This window comes from Beta vulgaris, chromosome 1, assembly GCF_026745355.1.
Source record: "Beta vulgaris subsp. vulgaris cultivar EL10 chromosome 1, EL10.2, whole genome shotgun sequence".
In the NCBI taxonomy this organism is placed as follows: Eukaryota; Viridiplantae; Streptophyta; class Magnoliopsida; order Caryophyllales; family Amaranthaceae; genus Beta; species Beta vulgaris.
Window position 1 is genome coordinate 52,539,078 of NC_079202.1, and position 18,643 is coordinate 52,557,720.

The following is an 18,643-nucleotide window of genomic DNA, read 5'->3' on the forward strand; positions in this document are numbered from 1 at the left end:
GTTAACATAAAGGATATCACTGAGACATGTTTCAAAGTTTAGGGGTTGCTACTTAGATTTTGTAGAAGTTAAAGTACAACATAAAAAGTTGAAAAAAAAAACTCATGAATACATTATAAAAAAATCATTAATACATTATAAAAAAAAATCATGAATACATTATATATATATAAAAAAAAAAACTCATGAATACATTATCAAAAAATAAACTCATGAATACATTATCAAAAAATAAACTCATTAATACATTATCAAAAAAACAAAAAAAAACATTGTACATGAACCTTCAAAGAGGGATTTCCGATTTCCCTCCTACTGATATGGACCGTCATCTTACCTTATAAAAAAATTATGCAGATACAAGTTAATGTAAGTTTTGCAATGCCCAAAAAAATGGTCAATTGTCACCCCGACTCAGAACGAGGAATAGAAAGAATAAATTGTACAAGGGCAATGAGAATCGAAATACAACTGGTCGATGTTTATAATTTAGCCACAACTTTTTACCGTATAAGTACAAAATCACACAAGAGCACAACTCAAATTACTCTTTACATAACCGGCACGAGAGGTATGTTGGTACAGCCTACACATCTCTACCACATATAATAACACTAGCCTACTAGTTGTTCTAAAGAACTTTCCTTTAATCTTATAGGTAGGCTACGGTCACAACATCCTACTTGCTTCTCTCCATTTAGTCTACCCTGAGTTAATCCAAAGAACTACGTCTTGTCCAATATCTTTTTTTTTTTTTTGGTGAACAAGAGAACTCAATTACATATCCATATCAAGATCCGTACAAATATTAAGGTTCATACAATCCGACTTTAAAAGGTCCCTACAATAACTCGGGGGATGGGAGAACCCTAGTTACAACACAAGCCATATCCGAAGTCCTACATTTTCTTGCCAAAGCATCCGCCGTTCTGTTTCCCTCGCGCCGACAATGTTTAATCTGAATCTCTGGAAATCTCGTGCGCCACTGCCTGCAAGCATTAACCATATTTGCCACTTTGTCAAACTGACCAGAGGTACTTAAAACATTCATTTATGAGCAACTTCTTACCATCCATTGTCGCTACATCCTCGCTGGACTTTTTCAGTAACAAAATTGCACTCCATGTATTCAGCTCCGACTTAGCCCAGATATTTCGGATTCTAGCACTTGCCTTAGTAGTTCCAGTTTAACAATAACCCATCTCTATCATTAACAACATACACCACAACATCTCATCCTTGTAGACCATATTAGTTCATTTATTTTACTATTGCAAAGAGGAACTGACTTGATGCAGAACATAGTCCTATAGTCCTATGGTAATAGGGAAATCTTCCTTGCTCTTTTTTTTCCACATCTCAATGCATGTATTTAACTACGTCAAAACAGTTACATTGTATATCCTTCTTTTACATTGCCCACCAAAGCATGTCTCCTAATACCTTATCATAAACCTTCTCTATGTCGACGAAATTCATGAGTAGATCCTCTACCTACAGTACTAAATCATTAGTCTCATAAGCTGTACAAACTCTGGTAAATTGTCCAGTATAAACCCGATTCATTCTCTGAAATCCTTGTACATTTCCTCAACCCATACTAACACTCTCCCACACTTCCATGGTATATGCTTGTCAATTCCTCAATTTATACTTTATCACTCTCTAGTCTCTCCTACAGCTCCATGGTATATACTGTCAGTCTGTCACTATCTGAGAGCACACAAAAAACATGACCCTCAATAGGATAATATGGGATGCAATAGTTCAAATAGTCGACATGTAGGTTTGTCTGTTATGTAGGATGTTCTTTGCTTTTCAAGTTTAAGGAAAGAGTATATTACATATATCATTTAGCTAGTCATCAAATTCTTCTTATAGACTGAGCGTCTCTCAGAGACCTTTTTTGATTCGAGGTAAGGTTACATATACTCAGTGAAATATAAAGTAACGTTGAGACTCACCAAAAACGAAAACAGGACTATCATAGATAATATCTATTAATATTAACACATCAAATTCCCTGCTAAGCTATATAAGCCAGATACTTACAGATATATGCACCATATTCTTACATAGATTATTGTAGCACCTTCATCGCTATGAATCATCAACTCTTATACGTAGCTAGCTACTTAATTATAGTGAAGAAAATTTCGAAATACCCGGTGCAATAAAGAATGACGACATCTGCAACAACCTCACTTCCATCTTGAAACGATACTCTACAATCTTCATGGGCACTTTCGATCTGCATTATCCACGTTATTAGAACTTTAGAAGACTTTATTTTGTATCAACAATATTCATCATGTCTGGTGAATTGTTTGCTTCTTGTAGATGACAAACTTACCATTGGATGAACCCATAAGTTATCATAATCAGGATGCTTTCCGAAGATTCCTGTCACATCAGCTCTGGTTGTTATGTGAACTTCTTTTGCCAGCCCAGCTATGTCCCTACTGATGTCGAAAGCACTCGCAGAAAGTCCGATCAAAACTGCAACCTGAATACAGCAGAATTCTTGTTTTTACCAAACCAATCAATATACATGAAACTGATTATGCAGTATAGTCGATACAAAAATGCAAGAACACGAATACAAATCAATGAATACTTGGCCTTTATAAGGTTCTGGTGTACGATAATTGTGACTATGAACTTGCTTCCCTGGCCAAAAGTCAATGCCTGTATGATAATCATCAAGTCACAGTTTGCATGAAATTAGCCTAGGCAATTCGATGTAAGAAGAAAATGAAACCAATAGCAGTAACAGAGGAATTTACCAGGAATGTTATCAGCAATTTGAGGTTCAGTGCAATGACCGTTGCAAAAAACCACAGCATCATAAATCTCGTCCACATCAGTGACATCACTGCCTTCTGTTGGAGTTTATAGGAGGTTTTTTAGAAACTCAAAAGTTCGCTTCAAAAGATATGAACAGTCTCTTATCTCACATCGAAAGAATAAAAGTGTAAAGGTTTACTCTTCCTCTACCCTTTGAGTTGTGTAGCAATGAGACTTATAGTGGGTACGTGGTGAGTGGAGTTGCCACATGCGCGCCACCCGGCCAGGCCCTTGAGGAATAAATTTAACTAACTTTTTGGATAAAATTCTATTAGTTTTATGACGATTTTAATCCAGTATTAAGTTACCGTTTTCTCAATAATTTCCCCCCACGTTTTCTATAAATACCGAGGTTTACGGTTTCATTAGCGATACAGAAAAAATCTGAAACACTTTTCTTCTCTCCTTTCTTTCTTCTTGAAAATTCTGGGCAATATTCTAGGGCGTTCTCAATCTGTTTTTCCATCAGCACTGGAAACACAAAAACCATGTATATCTGGAGGTTGATTGCTACGAGTCCGTGTGTTGTTACGGGGAAAATTCAACTATAGGCAGTGATCTTCTCACGCCACGGTTATCAGATAAGTTATATTAAATTGTTACCAGTTTTCGTTCCTACATTCTAAAGTTGAAATTTTTTCGTTTTAATACTTGTGTTTCGGAACTATGGCTGGTGAAATTCCTGATGAAAACGTGCGAATTTTCAATGCTGTCCCTATTACCAATCCCTTTGTCCCGGATATGTCTAAGTTAGAACCTTTTGATAGGAAAAATTATAGGATGTGGTTTGATAAGATGGAATTTTTCTTGGGTCACATTGGTGTTAATTATTTTTTGTCTATGGATGTTGCTCCTGAAAATTCTGTTAGGGATTTTGTGGAAGATAATAAGACTTGTCGTGGGATGTTACTGCATTATATAACTGCTGCCCTTTATATGATTTATAGTAAGGGTGCGTTCTATTCAACTTATTGGACCTGAACTTATTGGAACTTATCTGAACTGAACTTATTGAACCTGAACTGAACTTATTGGAACTTATTAAACCTGATTGGACCTGATTCAACTTATTGGACCTGATTGAACCTGATTGGAACTTATTGGACCTGATTGAACCTGATTGACCTTATTGGACCTTATTGGAACTTATTGACCCTGATTGAAACTTATTAGACCTTATTGGACCTGATTGAAACTTATTAGACCTTATTGAACCTGATTGAAACTTATTTGACCTTATTAGACAAAAACATTGACCATGAATAACATAAATATTACCACTAACGTAAATACTACCCCTCAAAATTTTTTATGGAATAATAATTATTATAATTTGTCCTTTAAAAAATAATGATTATTAATTATCTCTTATGATAATTAATTTAACAAAAAAATTACTATTTATATATTTGCCTATACATAACTTTCATCACTAATATATCTAATAGTGTTGTTTTAATTTTATAAAACACTAGTAGAAAATCAAAAAATTAATTTTATAAATACTAGTAGTTACTAATCTAAGCTGAGCAAAAGGCAGTGAACTTTCATTGTAAAGGGCTTGATTATGGGCCTGATTCTCCTTTTCCTAATCAATGAAAATAAGCTGAACATTTATTGCTAACAACAACTCCTTCATTCATTTCTTCAGCTTTCTTCACCTTTCATTTATTTGAATGTTACTAGAAGAAAGAGAAAAAAATGTTCAAAGTCACAGTAGCTTCAACACCTCTCAAATTTCTTCTCATTACTTCTCCTTTCTTCTCCTTTCTTCTCAACACAGTCGCTTCAACACCTCTCAAATATTTGTAATTATAATTATTATTATTATTGTTAACCTTAATTATTTGACCATGATTATAATATTATTCAATAGCAATATGAATAATCAAATAATAGACAATAATACAAGTATAATACTATACATTGTGGTACTTTAATAAAAAATTATAATAATAACATAATCAGCTAATACTAATATGAATAATAAAATAATAGACATAATATAAATAAATAATAAAATAATAAAATAATAGACATAATACAAATAATTAATAAAATAATAGACACTAATACAAGTATAATACTATATAATCATTGTGGTACTTTAATTAAAATTCTAATAATAACATAATCCGCTAATAGTGATATGAAATTATGAATAACAAAATAGTGGACAATAATACAAATGTTTATTAAACATTGACTATTTGGACCTTATTGGACCTTATTAGACCTGATTGGAACTTATTGGACCTTATTAGACCTGATTGGAACTTATTGCACCTGATTGGAACTTATTGCACCTGATTGAAACTTATTGGACCTTATTAGACCTTATTGGAACTTATTGCACTTATTAGACCTTATTGCAACTTATCTGAACTTATCTGAACTTATCTGAACTTATTGGACCTGAAACTTAATTTTTTAAGTTGAACAGAACGCACCCTAAGTCAAAAAATGCTAAGGATATTTGGGATGGTATGAAAGCAAGGCTTAAATAAAAAAGTTGCATCCAAACAAAAAGGGGAACATGTTACCACTACCAAGGATGGTATGAAATATAAAAAATACGGACAAAATTGGATCCATGGATAGCTTTTCATAAGACCATATTACAGTTCAAACCCATTCATCAAATCACCTGTTCATAAATTGGATCTGCTTAATTTTTCAACTCACTACCATAAAAAATATATCTCTTAATTTAATCGTTATTGGTCCTGGGCACAATAATTTGGGCACGGTGATTATTCTAAGAGAACGTATTGTGTCGGACACGTCCGACCATAATCTTTGGTCGGACGACTTTCAAGTGGTTCCAATTTTTTTTCAGTTAGTCTTAATTTTTTTTCAGGTAGTCTTAATTTTTTTTCAGGTATTCTTCATTTTGTTTTCAATTAGTCTTCATTTTGTTTTCAGTTGGTTTTTGTACTTTAGTTAGAAGTACTTTGGGTTTCAGTTGGTCTTTATTCTTTTTCAGGTAGTCTTCATTTTTTTTCCAGGTAGTCTTCATTCTTTTTCAGGTAGTCTTCATTTTTTTTCAGGTAGTCCAACTGAAAAAAACAAAGTCCAACTGAAACAAAACAAAGTCCAACTGAAAGAAACACAAAGTCCAACTGAAAGAAACACAAAGTCCAACTGAAAGAAACACAAAGTCCAACTGAAAGAAACACAAAGTCCAACTGAAAGAAAACAAAGTCCAACTGAAACAAAACAAAGTCCAACTGAAAAACAAAACACTGACCTCTTCTTTCTCTCACTTTCTCCTTCTTCTTCATTCCTCTTAGCTGATTTTTTTCTACTTTGTTAGATTATGAAATTATTGCAACTGAGAAGGGAAGAATAATGTGCTGTGTTTGATTGAGAAGGGAAGAATAATGTGCTGTGTTTGATTGATTCGTTTTGCCCATAATATACAGCCCTAGGTTCCTTATGATAAGGAACAGAAAATAAAGATAGAAAAGTTTCCTAAAAACTAGGAATACAATCACAGTGGGAATCATAACAATAAATTCCTAATATATCGCAACATACAGTGAGGTTGGAACTGGTGGTGCCGCAGAATATGGATTTCAAATTTGGAAAATTTGTGATGTATAACTTAGATAAGGAAAACGGCAGATGAAGTGAATGATTGAACAAATCCTTGAAGATTGATTATGGCAGATTTGAAGGATTATATGAAAATCCAGAGAAGAAGAAGAAAGAGGAGAGAGAATGTGACCTAAAAAGTGAAGCAGAGAGAAGATGTATTGGGCTCAGCCCGTCTGACAGTAAACAATATGTCAGACGGTCTGACCCAATACTTTCTATTATTCTAAATATATAATTCCTCCGTTTTTAAATAAGTGCAACATTTGCATAGCTTTACTATTCACAGTTTAAACTTTAATTAGCTTTGGTGATTCACATTTTAGGAAAAACATAGTCATGTGGGATCTTGTTAGATTCGTCTGAATGTGAATTTTTTTTAAGATCAACTTTTTATAATATTTACTTATTGATAATTGAAGATATTAATGGTTAAAATAATGCATTGGCAAACATGAAAACAAAAAGTGTTGCACTTATCTAGAAACGGAGGAAGTAGATTAAAAAAAGAAGTAAAATCAAGCCCTCGCCAACACCAACTACTCGGCTTCCGGCGAACCATTGGCACCACAACCCCTCAACTTCACCAATCGAACCCACGACCAACAAGCTAGCCCATTTGCCCAATCGCCCCTAATTGAACCACCAACAACCCAAAATCAAACCCGATTGAACCCCTAACTAGCTAAACAAACCCCAAACCCCTAATAAGTCAATCTAAACACGTTTTCTTTGTGAGCAAAAATCTAATTTATGAACACCTTTACTTTTTTGGTAGTGGGATTGTCTTTACTTATGCACCCCAAACACACTATTCCTTGCTTGTGTTTTTCTCTCTTTTTGAGCTGAAAAGTCGATTTATTTCCTCTATAATCCAATCCTAAAGCTTACTATGATTCTCACTCCAAATTTCCATCTGGAGCCCAAAATAATTACAAAATTTTTAAATCAATTAAATAAACAAATACTAATAATAATTATGATATATGGAATTGTACCTGTTTGAAGATCAAGTTTTTCTATCAAAAGTTCTCCAAATCTCACAACCTGGTACAATGGACACACTAGCATTGGTTTGAGGGGGAAAAATTCATGAAATTGGCAAAACACATGACCAACAAAAGTACAAGCAGTTGTTAGCTATGATGCTAAAGTTAAAAGCACGGTAACAAAAAAAAGCAGTGTAATTAATTAAGACCAGGTTAAACTTTCCTACCTGAGTTGTATTTAAACTTCCTAAAGAAATCAAAAGTGATGATAGAAGGAAAGTGATAACAACATAAATAAGCAAAACACGCAACCAGCAGCAATGATGATAGACAAATCGAAAAACCGTAATAATAAAAATTACAACAACAAGAACAATAATAATAATAATATTTCGTAATAATGATAATAATGTCGCGTACCACATAACTCCAAAAACAGACACGAGGAGTTCATAAACACAGTGAGTTGACCTGCTAATCATCAAAGAAAGATAATTAATGCATTAATTCTTCTCACGTTCTGTAATTTCTTCATGTTCACTAAATATGACAATTGTAAGAGATGTAGATCTTTTATTTTATGTGTTGTAAACCAAGGCAACTCATAGAATCTTGATTAGGTTTTAGAGTCATTTTATTGCATTTAGCTTAATTAATTTTTATTATTATGTTAATTTTAATATTACAGCCGAATTTAGGTAATATGTTTAATTCGGTTTTTTTGTTATTTTAGAGAATCCCTTAAAATCTGAATTTACATGTGCTCCAATGAGTCTACATACACTAGTAAATTACATACCTCATCATGGGTATACATGATAGCGTAGCCCTCCTTAAGCGAAAGCTTCACGTACTCCGACCAAAAGCGTGCGAAACACCCTAACACCTCTCCCTCAGAGGATAACATGTACTTCCCGAGGGTCACCAAAGCATCCGATGCACGCTTAGATTCACTAGGTCGGAAAACCACCATCAGGTTGGGTATTGATGCCAAAAACAGGAGTGATTCAGGATTCAATTTCTTCTTATATTCGGAACCCTCCTCCATAGATTCAATCATACTCCTATATGAATTGTATACTGTCGAGGAGTCAGTATACAATGTGATACCTCGCTGCCTCTCCCCTCTTCACCTTCTTTCTCCTCTTCCTGCATCAACCGTAGAGAAGTCTCCAATGACCAGCAAGACCTCGACAACTCCGTGCTATTGATGTTCACATCCACGCTCGCCCAATCTCTATGTCAATCTGTCCAGCCCCGTTTCTGAGATTTTGAAGGCCCAAGTGCGAGCCTACATATTAGGGTCTTGATTAAGTCTATGTTTTTTGAATGTTTTATTTTTCGGTCTAGACCGAAAAAATAATTTTTTGGTCCGAAATTTTTGGAGTTTGATTTTCAAAAAATAAACAATTGAAACTCCTGTGATCCATGATCACACGTAGTTCGACATGTGCTCAATTTTATTTTTATATATCGTTATTGCAAAGAGATATCCTTGCTTTATTATAGATTCCATTATCGGTAAATACATCTCATGTGTTAATCTTTTTGCTTTATTTTGTCTTATTTCTTGGTTTGATTTTTGTTTTTTCTTTGTCAGGCGTGTTAATATAGCTTCCGTGCAGCTTAGTGCTTACTCTAAAAGTTTGGGGATGAGATTTATTCACCATGGACATTAGAAGTTGTTTTCCTTTTTAAAGTTACACTTAAACCTCATTTCCATTACAAGCATGTATTAACTGTTAACAAACCGTAAGATATACTTTATGATTTCTTGAAGTGAGAACTTTTGTGTATTCGCTCAAACCTGTCAGGTGGTCGAAATGCAGGTTTTTATCAATTATGGGTAAGACCTGAATTCGAATCTCACAACAGCCATATCTTCAAATGGTATAGACTTCAATAAATACTTCGTATATTTGTTGAAGAGACTAGGTCATGTCAGGTCAATGGCTCGATCTGGAGTGTGGTTTTCTGAACAGAAAGGCGACATTTAGCATAAGCTTTAGCTGAATTATTGAGGTAGTTGTTGCCTGTTGGACCTCACTCTACATGGTAAAAATTAGATACTTACGAAATTTTTGTATGCAATAGACAAACTAATTATGCATTTGTTTATAAAGCATATATCTCTTAATTTAATCTTTATTGGTCCTGAGGACAATGATTTGAGCACGGTGATTAGTCAAAATATAGAAAAAAAAAAGTAAACGGCTTTAGGCGAACCATTGGCACCACAATCACCCCTCGTCCCTAATTGAACCACCAACAACCGAAAATTCAACCCCGATTGAACCCCTAACTAGCTAAACAAACCCCAAACCCCTAATAAGTCAATCTAAACACGTTTTCTTTGTGAGCAAAAATCTAATTTATGAACTCCTTTACTTTTTTGGTAGTGGGATTGTCTTAATTATGCACCCCAAGCACACTATTCCTTGCTTGTGTTTTTCTCTCTTTTTGAGCTGAAAAGTCGATTTATTTCCTCTATAATCCAATCCTAAAGCTTACTATGATTCTCACTCCAAATTTCCATCTGGAGCCCAAAATAATTACAAAATTTTTAAATCATTTAAATAAACAAATACTAATAATAATTATGATATGAGAACGTATTGTGTCGGACTCGTCCGACACAACACTCTCATCGGACGAGCAACAACGCAACGCGCGCGACTTATTAAAGACCGAAAAAATAAAAAAAAAAAAAAAAAAACAAGAAAAACACTTTCATCCCCTTCATCCGCTTCATCCGCCATTGTTCAAGAACAAAAACATATCCAACACTTCTACTTTCTCACTACAAATCTAGTTCCACTACTGAAATCTAGTTCGTTACAAATTGAACAAGAATGTCAGCCGAAGATTCGAATTCACAAATCGCAAGTTCGTTACAAATTGATCTGGCAATGAGAATACTCAAAGAGATCTCACATTACAAATTGAACTAAACAATGAAAACCGTAACACAAGATATCACATCAGAAAAAAAAAGAAAGAAATTACATGAAGAATCAGCTGGAATACAAGACAAAGTAACAGGTGTATGTCTAAATTTAATTTTCAATTGCATTTACTCATTTTCAGTTATAATTTTGATTGTATCAGTTAGTATGCATAAAATTACCTTTTACATTGCAACAAAAGTCTATTTTTCACTCATTAACTTCTTTTTCAGTTAGACTTAATTAGTTTTCAGTTAGACTTATTAGTGTTCAGTTAGAGTACTTTAGTTTTCAGTTAATATAGTTTTCAGTTAGACTTAATTAGTTTTCAGTTGGACTTATTACCTCTTCAGTTAAACTTATTTACGCTTCAGTTAGACTTATATACTCTTCCGTTAGACTTATTTACTCTTCAGTTAGACTGATTCAGATAGACTTATTAATGTTCAGTTAGAGTAATTTAGTTTTCAGTTAGACTTATTTACTCTTCAGTTAGACTGATTCAGTTAGACTTATTAAGTGTTCAGTTAGAGTAACTTAGTTTTCAGTTAGACTTATTAACTCTTCAGTTAGACTTATTTACATTTCAGTTAGACTGATTCAGTTAGACTGATTCAGTTAGACTAATTTAGTTTTCAGTTAGACTTAGTTAGTTTTCAGTTAGACTTATTAACTCTTCAGTTAGACTTATTTTCTTTTCAGTTAGTTTTATTTGCTCTTCAGTTAGACTGATTCATAGACTGATTCATTTAGACTAATTTAGTTTTCAGTTAGACTTTTTTAGTTTTCAGTTAGACTTTTTAACTCTTCAGTTAGACTTATTTAGTTTTCAGTTAGACTTATTTGCTCTTCAGTTAGACATATTCAGTTACACTAATTTAGTTTTCAGTTAGACTGATTCAGTTTTCAGTTAGACTTATTTAGTTTTCAGTTAGACTTATTTTCTTTTCAGTTGGTCCTTAATTTATTTCATTTAGTATAATTATTCTTTCATTGGATACTATTACAATCATTCTCTGCTACACTTGTTTAGTTTTCAGTTAGTGCTTTTGTTCTTTAAGTTAGTGTCCTAATTTTTTACAATGAACTCAACAGCTGAACATGAATATCTCAAGTACATCAATGACGAAAATATCAGTAGCAGTTTAATAGGGAGACATGTTACAGATCACAAAGATGGTTACAACTTGTATCAAGCACACTCAAGAGCATTAGGATTTAGTATTAGGAAACAAACTCTAAGGAGGAGGAGAATTGATAATTCAATATACGAATTCTACTTGGTTTGCTCAAAGGAAGGAGGCTCAAAATCAACAAACAAAATAACAGAACCAAAAGAAAAAGACACACAACAAGAAAAACCTGTTCAGATACCAGATGTTGAGCAGCCAACCAACAAAAGAAAGGAAAGAGTAGTCAATGAAACAAGAACAGCATGCAAAGCCATGGTCAGATTTAAGCAAGAAAAACCTGGTGAAGACTTTGTTGTAGTAGCTCATGAGTTGAGCACAACCATGAGTTGGTAATACAACAAGAAATACATCATCTGAAATCAGAAAGGAAGATAACTGAACAAAAAGGACAACTAATACAAACAATGGTTGAATCTGGCATAAAGCCAATGCATGCATACAACTTTTTGTGTCATGAGGCTGGATCAGAAGAAGTAGTGGGCCACACAAAAAGGGACCATCTAAACTATATCACACAGTACAGAACAAGATTGGTTGAAGGAAAGGATATGCAGAGTGTGTTGGACTTACTTCAGCAAAGAGCGGATGATGATCCTGCATTCTTCTACAGGCTGAAATTTGGGGAACATAACAACTCGTCAGCTACTTTTGGCGAGATTCAATGATGTTGGAGGACTTCAAAGCATATGGAGATGTTATGATATTTGACACAACATATAGGACAAACAAATATGGACTGATATGTGCACCATTTGTTGGCATAAATTGCCATTGGAAAACAACAATGTTTGCATGTGCTTTCATAACTAATGAAAAGGAAGAGAGCTTTGAATGGCTACTAGAAACATTCAAGAGAGCAATGTGCCAACAAGAGCCAAAGACAATTTTCACTGATCAAGATAAGGCAATGGGCAATGCAATTGAAAAGGTATTTTTCAGTTAGAATTATTTAGTTTTCAGTTAGAATTATTAAGTCTTCAGTTTGAGTTAATTATTTATAATTCAGTTAGACCTATTTAGTTTTCATTTAGACTCATTAATTTTTCAGATAGCCTTATTTACTTTTTAGTTACACTAATTTACTTCTCAGTTAGACTAATTTACTTTTCAGTTAGACTCATTGATTTTCAGTTAGACGTATTTAGTTTTAAGTTAGACTCATTGAGTTTTCAGTTAGACTTATTTAGTTTTCAGTTAGACTAATTTAGTTGTCAGTTAGACTCATTGAGTTTTAAGTTAGACTCATTTAGTTGTCAGTTAGACTCATTTAGTTGTCAGTTAGACTCATTGAGTTTTCAGTTAGACTCATTTATTTCCACTATTTCAGTTAGACTTACTTCTTTCTTTTTCAGTTAGACGTCTTGATTATTCAGGTAGACTTAGTTAATTTTCAGTTAGACTTATTTAGTTGTCAGTTACACTTATTTACTTTTCAGTTAGACAAATTTACTTTTCAGTTAGACTTATTTAGTTTTCAGTTAGACTTATTTAGTTTTCAGTTAGACTCATTTAGTTTTATTTGGGCTTCATATTACTTCTTTTTGTCAATGAAATTTTCAGTTAGCATTTACACTGTTTTCAGTTAGACTTCTTAATTTCAGTTGGTCTTCATATTATTTCTTTACCTTTTAAATTAGATTCACAAGCATTCAAATGAAAGTGATTTCTAGCATAATATGTACTATCTTAAATCAGGTTTTCCCAAATACAAGACATAGGCTTTGCCTTTGGCATATAGAGAAGAACTTTGTAAGCCACTTCGGATCCCTCAAGACCAATGAAGACTTCAAGAACATGTTCAAGAACTGTTTGATGGGGTGTCAAAATGAATCAGGCTTTGAAGAATTGTGGGCGAAAATGATGGAATTGTATGGACACGAGAAAAAAGAATGGTTCGAGCAAGTATATGATCAGAGACACAAGTGGTGCACCGCATTAAACAGGGATATGTTTTCAGCTGGAATCTTATCATCACAAAGAAGTGAAGTCACAAATAAGGCAATATCATTCAATGCAAAAGCAACAACAAACCTGTTTGAATTCTATCATATATTTGAGCAAACAGTGAAAGATGGAGAAGCAATGAAACTAGTGACAACTTCCGGAACAGAACTGAACGTCCCAAAGCCGTCAAATCCAAATCAAAGCTTCTGAAACATGCAGCTGATGTATACACACTAGCACTATATAATGACTTTGAAACAGAGTATGAGTGGGCAATGGCATCATTTTTACGAGCATTTGCAACAGAAAACTCACAGCTGAAGTTGTTTGAAGTCTCACCAGAAGAAGATTTCAGCAATTCACATACAGTAGCATACGATGAGGCACAACAGAATTAGTGTGCTCATGTCAATGCTTCACAGAGACGGGGATGCTTTGCTTTCACATAATAAGGGTCATGCACATGTTCAGCATATTTCAAATACCACAACAATATATCCTTAAGAGATGGACAAGACTTGCAAAGTCAGCAGTATGGGAGAATGTTCAAGGTTAGTGAAATAAATCAATATGACTAACTGACAAATGAAAGCAACTAACTGAAAAACTGAAGACTCCAACTGAAACAATTAACTGATCACCTGAAAGATTTAATTAGTGAACTGAAAAAAAAAGGCTCCAGCTGAAACATTACTATAACTAACTGATAAATTAATGTTACTACCAGAACATTAATTGGGGGTTTTCTTTGTTGTGGGAGGGGGAATATTAGTAGTGGGGGTTTGGGGGGGTGTGGGGTTTAACACTTAACTAACTGAAACAATTAACACACCACCTGAAAGAATTCTAAGCTATCTGAAAATTTTAGTTAGTCAAATGAACTAATTGACTAAGAAACATTTATTAAAGCAGACAAGGACCAAAGCCAAAATGCACAGTTGTGGACACCATGGAGACATGCAATAACCAAGAATTTCTACAACCTAGTGTCAATATGTCAATCAAATGAGGATGCAAGAACATTATGTGACAAGTCGTTGAAGGAATTATACAAATCAGTGAAAGAAGTTTTCAAGACTGATCAACAAAAACAACAAGAAATCGAAGATGAAGAACTACGAAGACAAACAGTTGAAAATCCTGAAGTGATAAAGACAAAAGGAAGACCACCAAAGGGAAACAAGAGAGTAAAAGGACATTTTGAGAAGCGTAAAATGAAGACAAGGCATCCGAACGAATATGGAACAAAAACCCCAAATGTACCTCAAGTTGAATAGTGTTCAAATAATATTAGTTTTCAATTGTATTCCACTCAGTAATTGTATTGAAATTTACACTTGTTTATTCCTAAGCTACTCGAAATTCAGTAATATTAGTATTTATTGACCTTCAGTTAGACTTGTTTATTTTTCAGCTAGTCTTTCTAGTGCTTCACTTAGACGTGTTTACTTTTAAGCTTATATTAATTCAGTTTCAGTTAGACTTGTGTCTTTTTCAGCTAGTCTTAATGATGCTTCAGTTAGACTTATTTATTTCTCAGCTTATCTTTATACTGCTTCAGTTAGACTTGTGTCTTTTTCAGCTAGTCTTAATGATGCTTCAGTTAGACGTATTTATTTTTCAGCTTGTATTAATTGTACTTCAATTAGACTTGTGTATATTTCTGCTTCAGTTAGACTTATTTGATTTTCAGCCTCTATTAATTACGCTTCAGTTAGACTTGTGTAGTTTTCAGCTAGTGTTAAATTTCCTTCAGTCAGACTTATTTATTTTTCAGCTAGTATTAATTGTGCTTCAGCTAGACTTCTTTATTTTTCAGCTAGTGTTTATAGAGTTCAGTTAGACTTGTTTATTTTTCAGTTAGACTTAACAACTCTTCAGTTAGACTTGTTTGTTTTTCAGCTACTATTTACAGTGTTAAGTTAGACTTAAAATTTATATTTACAAATATATGTCATACACTTATTATTATGAGTTAGATTTTTCATTTTTCAGTTGGTATTTGTATTTTTCCAATTAATTTTCAAACAACTACATTTTTACACAAATGTATTCCATTCAAAGTAAGTGTAAATGTACAATTCATTAAAGAACACAGATATAAAATGTAAAATGAGTTCTGTGCTATTTGTACTGTACATTGCAAAATTCAATGGTTTCTATTTCTACTGTACATTATAATAATAATAAAAAAAAGTTTGGCACCTAACAATAATGAAATTTCAACAGTTGCTCTATTTTCACTTTGTCTCCAAAATTATTATTCAACACATCTTCTACTTTCGCCTCATGATCCCTCCTTCGCCGTAAAATGTGTGCTTCTTTTCTATTCGTCTTCTTTGATCGATTAAATGCTAATTTATCTAGAACAGCCTCTTTATCCTTCCTTATCTTCTGTCTTGCCATCAGTTCAGGTTTCTTTGCAGACCAAACATAACAGTCATGCTTCACTTTCTCTCTCAGTTTGTTTAAAGGATGGTCCACAAGACGAAGAGCAAGCCTACACCGCTCAAGGTTTTTGGTGGCTGCCTAAAAAATAAAAAAATCAAAACTATTAAAAAAGGTTCAAAAATGTAACAATTACAAAATAAAACTAACTGAAAATAAACAACAACATCAACTAGTCTTTATAGTGCTTCATTGTTTTTCAGGTAGTCCTTATAATGCTTTCAGCTAGTAATGATTGTGTTTCAGTTAGACTTGATTGTTTTTCAGCTAGTATTTATTATGTTTCAGTTAGACTTGTTTATTTCTAAGCTAGTCTTTACAGTGCTTCAGTTAGACTTCATTATTTCTCAGCTAGTCTTTATAATGCTTCAGTTAGACATCTTTGTTTTTCAGCTAGTCTTTCAAGTCCTTCACTAACTGGCTATCATACCTTTTTCTATTAAAAAACTTTCAAAAACAGAAATGTAACAAGCAAAATAAAGTAATCATACCCTTTTAAGGTCAACAAGTGCAGCATGGTTAGTATTTTGACCGTCATACAGCTCCATGGTTTTGATTGCATAGACACCACAATCAAAATTGTTGTCCTTGCTTCTCCAAGGGAAGTAAAGAGTTGATGTTTGCCAATGGTGGAGACGATCAAAATCACGACATCTCATAGTCTCTTTCATAAAAGAATCAAAAGCACGACACTGCATTTGAAGATCAAAAAAAAAAACAACAATTAAAAAACAAGTAATAAAATGGAACAAAAAAAAAAATACAAATGCTCATAAAAAGGTACTTACAAAGTATGTAAGACCGTTAAATTCCTCATGCTTATATCTATCAATGTCCTTCATGTCTGTACGATTGTCAATATTTTCAATCCTTTTTGCTTTCTTGTTCAGCACCAAGACAGTATAATGATCATCCTTGTGAACAGGAACAAAAATCTGGAAGATAAACATAAGATGCAAAAGCAATAAGTCTACCTGACAGAGAACAAAAACAAAATGAAATACTAAAAAAACTAGCTGAACTAAAAACATACACTAACTGAAAACATAAACTAGGACTAACTGACAAGTAACATACACTAACTGAAAGAGAAAATTACACTAACTGAACAAATAAAAAAATAGTTAACAATAATACAACTAACCAGTTCAGCTTCTCGAATATCATTGCGTGGAAATGATTTCACCCATGAAGAAATAGCTTCCTTACATTTCTTGTAGAATAAATCATCATCTTTTGTAATAAGCTTTTTCTTGTTTTCTTCCCATTCCTTAAACTTCTGATCATACTGCCTAGTGCCCTCCAGGTTCTTCAAAATAATCTCATTTTCAGCAATCTCACTCTCAAACTGAACCTTTTTTACCTTCTCAGCACACAACCAATTGATATAGTTCTACAACAAAAGAAAATAGATATTATGACAAACTGAAACATTAAGTTTAGTTTTCAGTTAGACTTTTTAAAATGTCAGTTAGATTTATTTACTTTTCAGTTAGACTTATTTAGTTTTCAGTTAGACTCATTAAGTTTTCAGTTAGACTCATTAAGTTCTCAGTGAGACTCATTAAGTTTTCAGTGAGACTTATTTACTTCTCAGTTAGACAAATTTACTTTTCAGTTAGACTCATTTAGTTTTCAGTTAGACTTATTAAGTTTTCAGTAAGACTCATTAAGTTCTCAGTGAGACTCATTAAGTTTTCAGTGAGACTTATTTCTTCTCAGTTAGACAAATTTACTTTTCAGTTAGACTCATTTAGTTTTCAGTAAGACTCATTAAGTTTTCAGTTAGACTCATTAAGTTTTCAGTTAGACTCATTAAGCTTTCAGTTAGACTTATTAAGCTTTCAGTTAGACTTATTTACTTCTCAGTTAGAGTAATTTACTTTTCAGTTAGACTCATTTAGTTTTCAGTTAGACTTCTTTATTTTTCAGTTACACTTTTATTATTCAGCTAGACTTATTAAGTTTTCAGTTACACTTATTTACTTTTTATTAGACTGAAAACATAATATGACCAACTGAAAAACATAACATGACAAACTGAAAAACAGAAGATGACCAAGACAAAAAATATGACCAAATGAAAACAAACATATAAAACTAAGCAATAACAACACTTACAAAAGGCATAATATTAAACCAAAATCTCCTTGTTGCAGAAGGTGATTCCTCTTCTTGCCTATTGAACATGAAGACGCATCCGTCAATAACTCCACTTGTCAGCCAACCTTGACGAGGCATGCTAATTAAGTCGAATTTGTACAGCTGAACCGCATAGTTGCTATGAGGATTATCAAAATCCACAATGAGATCACTTGTAAGTTCACTTTGCATAATGTCATTTTTCATCTTCACTTCCTCAGAATCTGTATCCAATGACATATATGCAACATCTTCATACTCATTGTAAAATAGATAATCAACCAGCAACCTCTGGTCAGGAGACAGATCACTCAAATATCTATTATAATGCTGCAAACTTCGACATAATATATGCCATGGTTGTTGACAGGAACAGCATGCAAACCAGGCGTAGAAGATGAAACAACACCAGCTTCATTCTCATCCTCTTCTTTTTTAGCCTTGTGAGATGATGATTCAACTCCATGATCAGCAATCCTATCAATCAGGTCCTCCAAACCTTCATCGTCATAATCATCACCTGGTTCCTTAACCTCAC

The 18,643-nt window shown here is 33.2% G+C and overlaps 3 protein-coding genes across 5 annotated transcripts; 2 read left to right on the forward strand and 1 right to left on the reverse strand.

Moving 5' to 3' along the window:
• The first annotated feature begins 12,213 nt into the window (after window positions 1-12,213).
• On the forward strand, window positions 12,214-13,894 carry LOC130591298 (protein FAR1-RELATED SEQUENCE 5-like). 2 transcript variants are annotated; one of them, XM_057394423.1, is made up of 3 exons: window positions 12,214-12,499; window positions 13,267-13,320; window positions 13,406-13,894. In XM_057394423.1, exons 1-3 carry the CDS (start codon window positions 12,233-12,235, stop codon window positions 13,430-13,432), a joined length of 348 nt encoding a protein of 115 aa, XP_057250406.1. In that variant the 5' UTR covers window positions 12,214-12,232; the 3' UTR covers window positions 13,433-13,894. The 2 variants fall into 2 exon arrangements, with proteins under 2 accessions (XP_057250406.1, XP_057250403.1); XM_057394420.1 differs by having other exon boundaries at window positions 13,267-13,894.
• Window positions 13,895-13,907: 13 nt separating this feature from the next.
• LOC130591299 (protein FAR-RED IMPAIRED RESPONSE 1-like) lies at window positions 13,908-14,958 on the forward strand. 2 transcript variants are annotated; one of them, XM_057394426.1, is made up of 2 exons: window positions 13,908-14,066; window positions 14,425-14,958. In XM_057394426.1, the coding sequence occupies exons 1-2, from the start codon at window positions 13,946-13,948 to the stop codon at window positions 14,790-14,792; spliced, it is 489 nt and encodes a 162-aa protein (XP_057250409.1). In that variant the 5' UTR covers window positions 13,908-13,945; the 3' UTR covers window positions 14,793-14,958. The 2 variants fall into 2 exon arrangements, with proteins under 2 accessions (XP_057250409.1, XP_057250410.1); XM_057394427.1 differs by having other exon boundaries at window positions 14,428-14,911.
• Window positions 14,959-15,579: 621 nt separating this feature from the next.
• Window positions 15,580-18,448, reverse strand: LOC130591300 (uncharacterized). Its single transcript, XM_057394428.1, has 5 exons — window positions 18,085-18,448; window positions 17,108-17,356; window positions 16,752-16,898; window positions 16,455-16,655; window positions 15,580-16,044 (listed from the first exon to the last, which is right to left on the reverse strand). Exons 1-5 carry the CDS (start codon window positions 18,343-18,345, stop codon window positions 15,721-15,723), a joined length of 1,182 nt encoding a protein of 393 aa, XP_057250411.1. The 5' UTR covers window positions 18,346-18,448; the 3' UTR covers window positions 15,580-15,720.
• Window positions 18,449-18,643: the final 195 nt, after the last annotated feature.

Bases quoted from the DNA above. Each gene is read 5' to 3' on its own strand.
- LOC130591299 (XM_057394426.1), top strand. From the start codon at position 13,946: ATGCTTTGCTTTCACATAATAAGGGTCATGCACATGTTCAGCATATTT. The intron at 14,067-14,424 runs GTTAGTGAAATA...CATTTATTAAAG, and splicing joins AGTATGGGAGAATGTTCAAG to CAGACAAGGACCAAAGCCAA.
- LOC130591300 (XM_057394428.1), bottom strand. From the start codon at position 18,345: ATGTCATTGGATACAGATTCTGAGGAAGTGAAGATGAAAAATGACATT. The intron at 17,357-18,084 runs GTAAGTGTTGTT...CTTTTGTTGTAG, and splicing joins GGTTTAATATTATGCCTTTT to AACTATATCAATTGGTTGTG. The intron at 16,656-16,751 runs GTAAGTACCTTT...CTTCAAATGCAG, and splicing joins TTAACGGTCTTACATACTTT to TGTCGTGCTTTTGATTCTTT.
- LOC130591298 (XM_057394420.1), top strand. From the start codon at position 12,233: ATGATGTTGGAGGACTTCAAAGCATATGGAGATGTTATGATATTTGAC. The intron at 12,500-13,266 runs GTATTTTTCAGT...ATCTTAAATCAG, and splicing joins TGGGCAATGCAATTGAAAAG to GTTTTCCCAAATACAAGACA.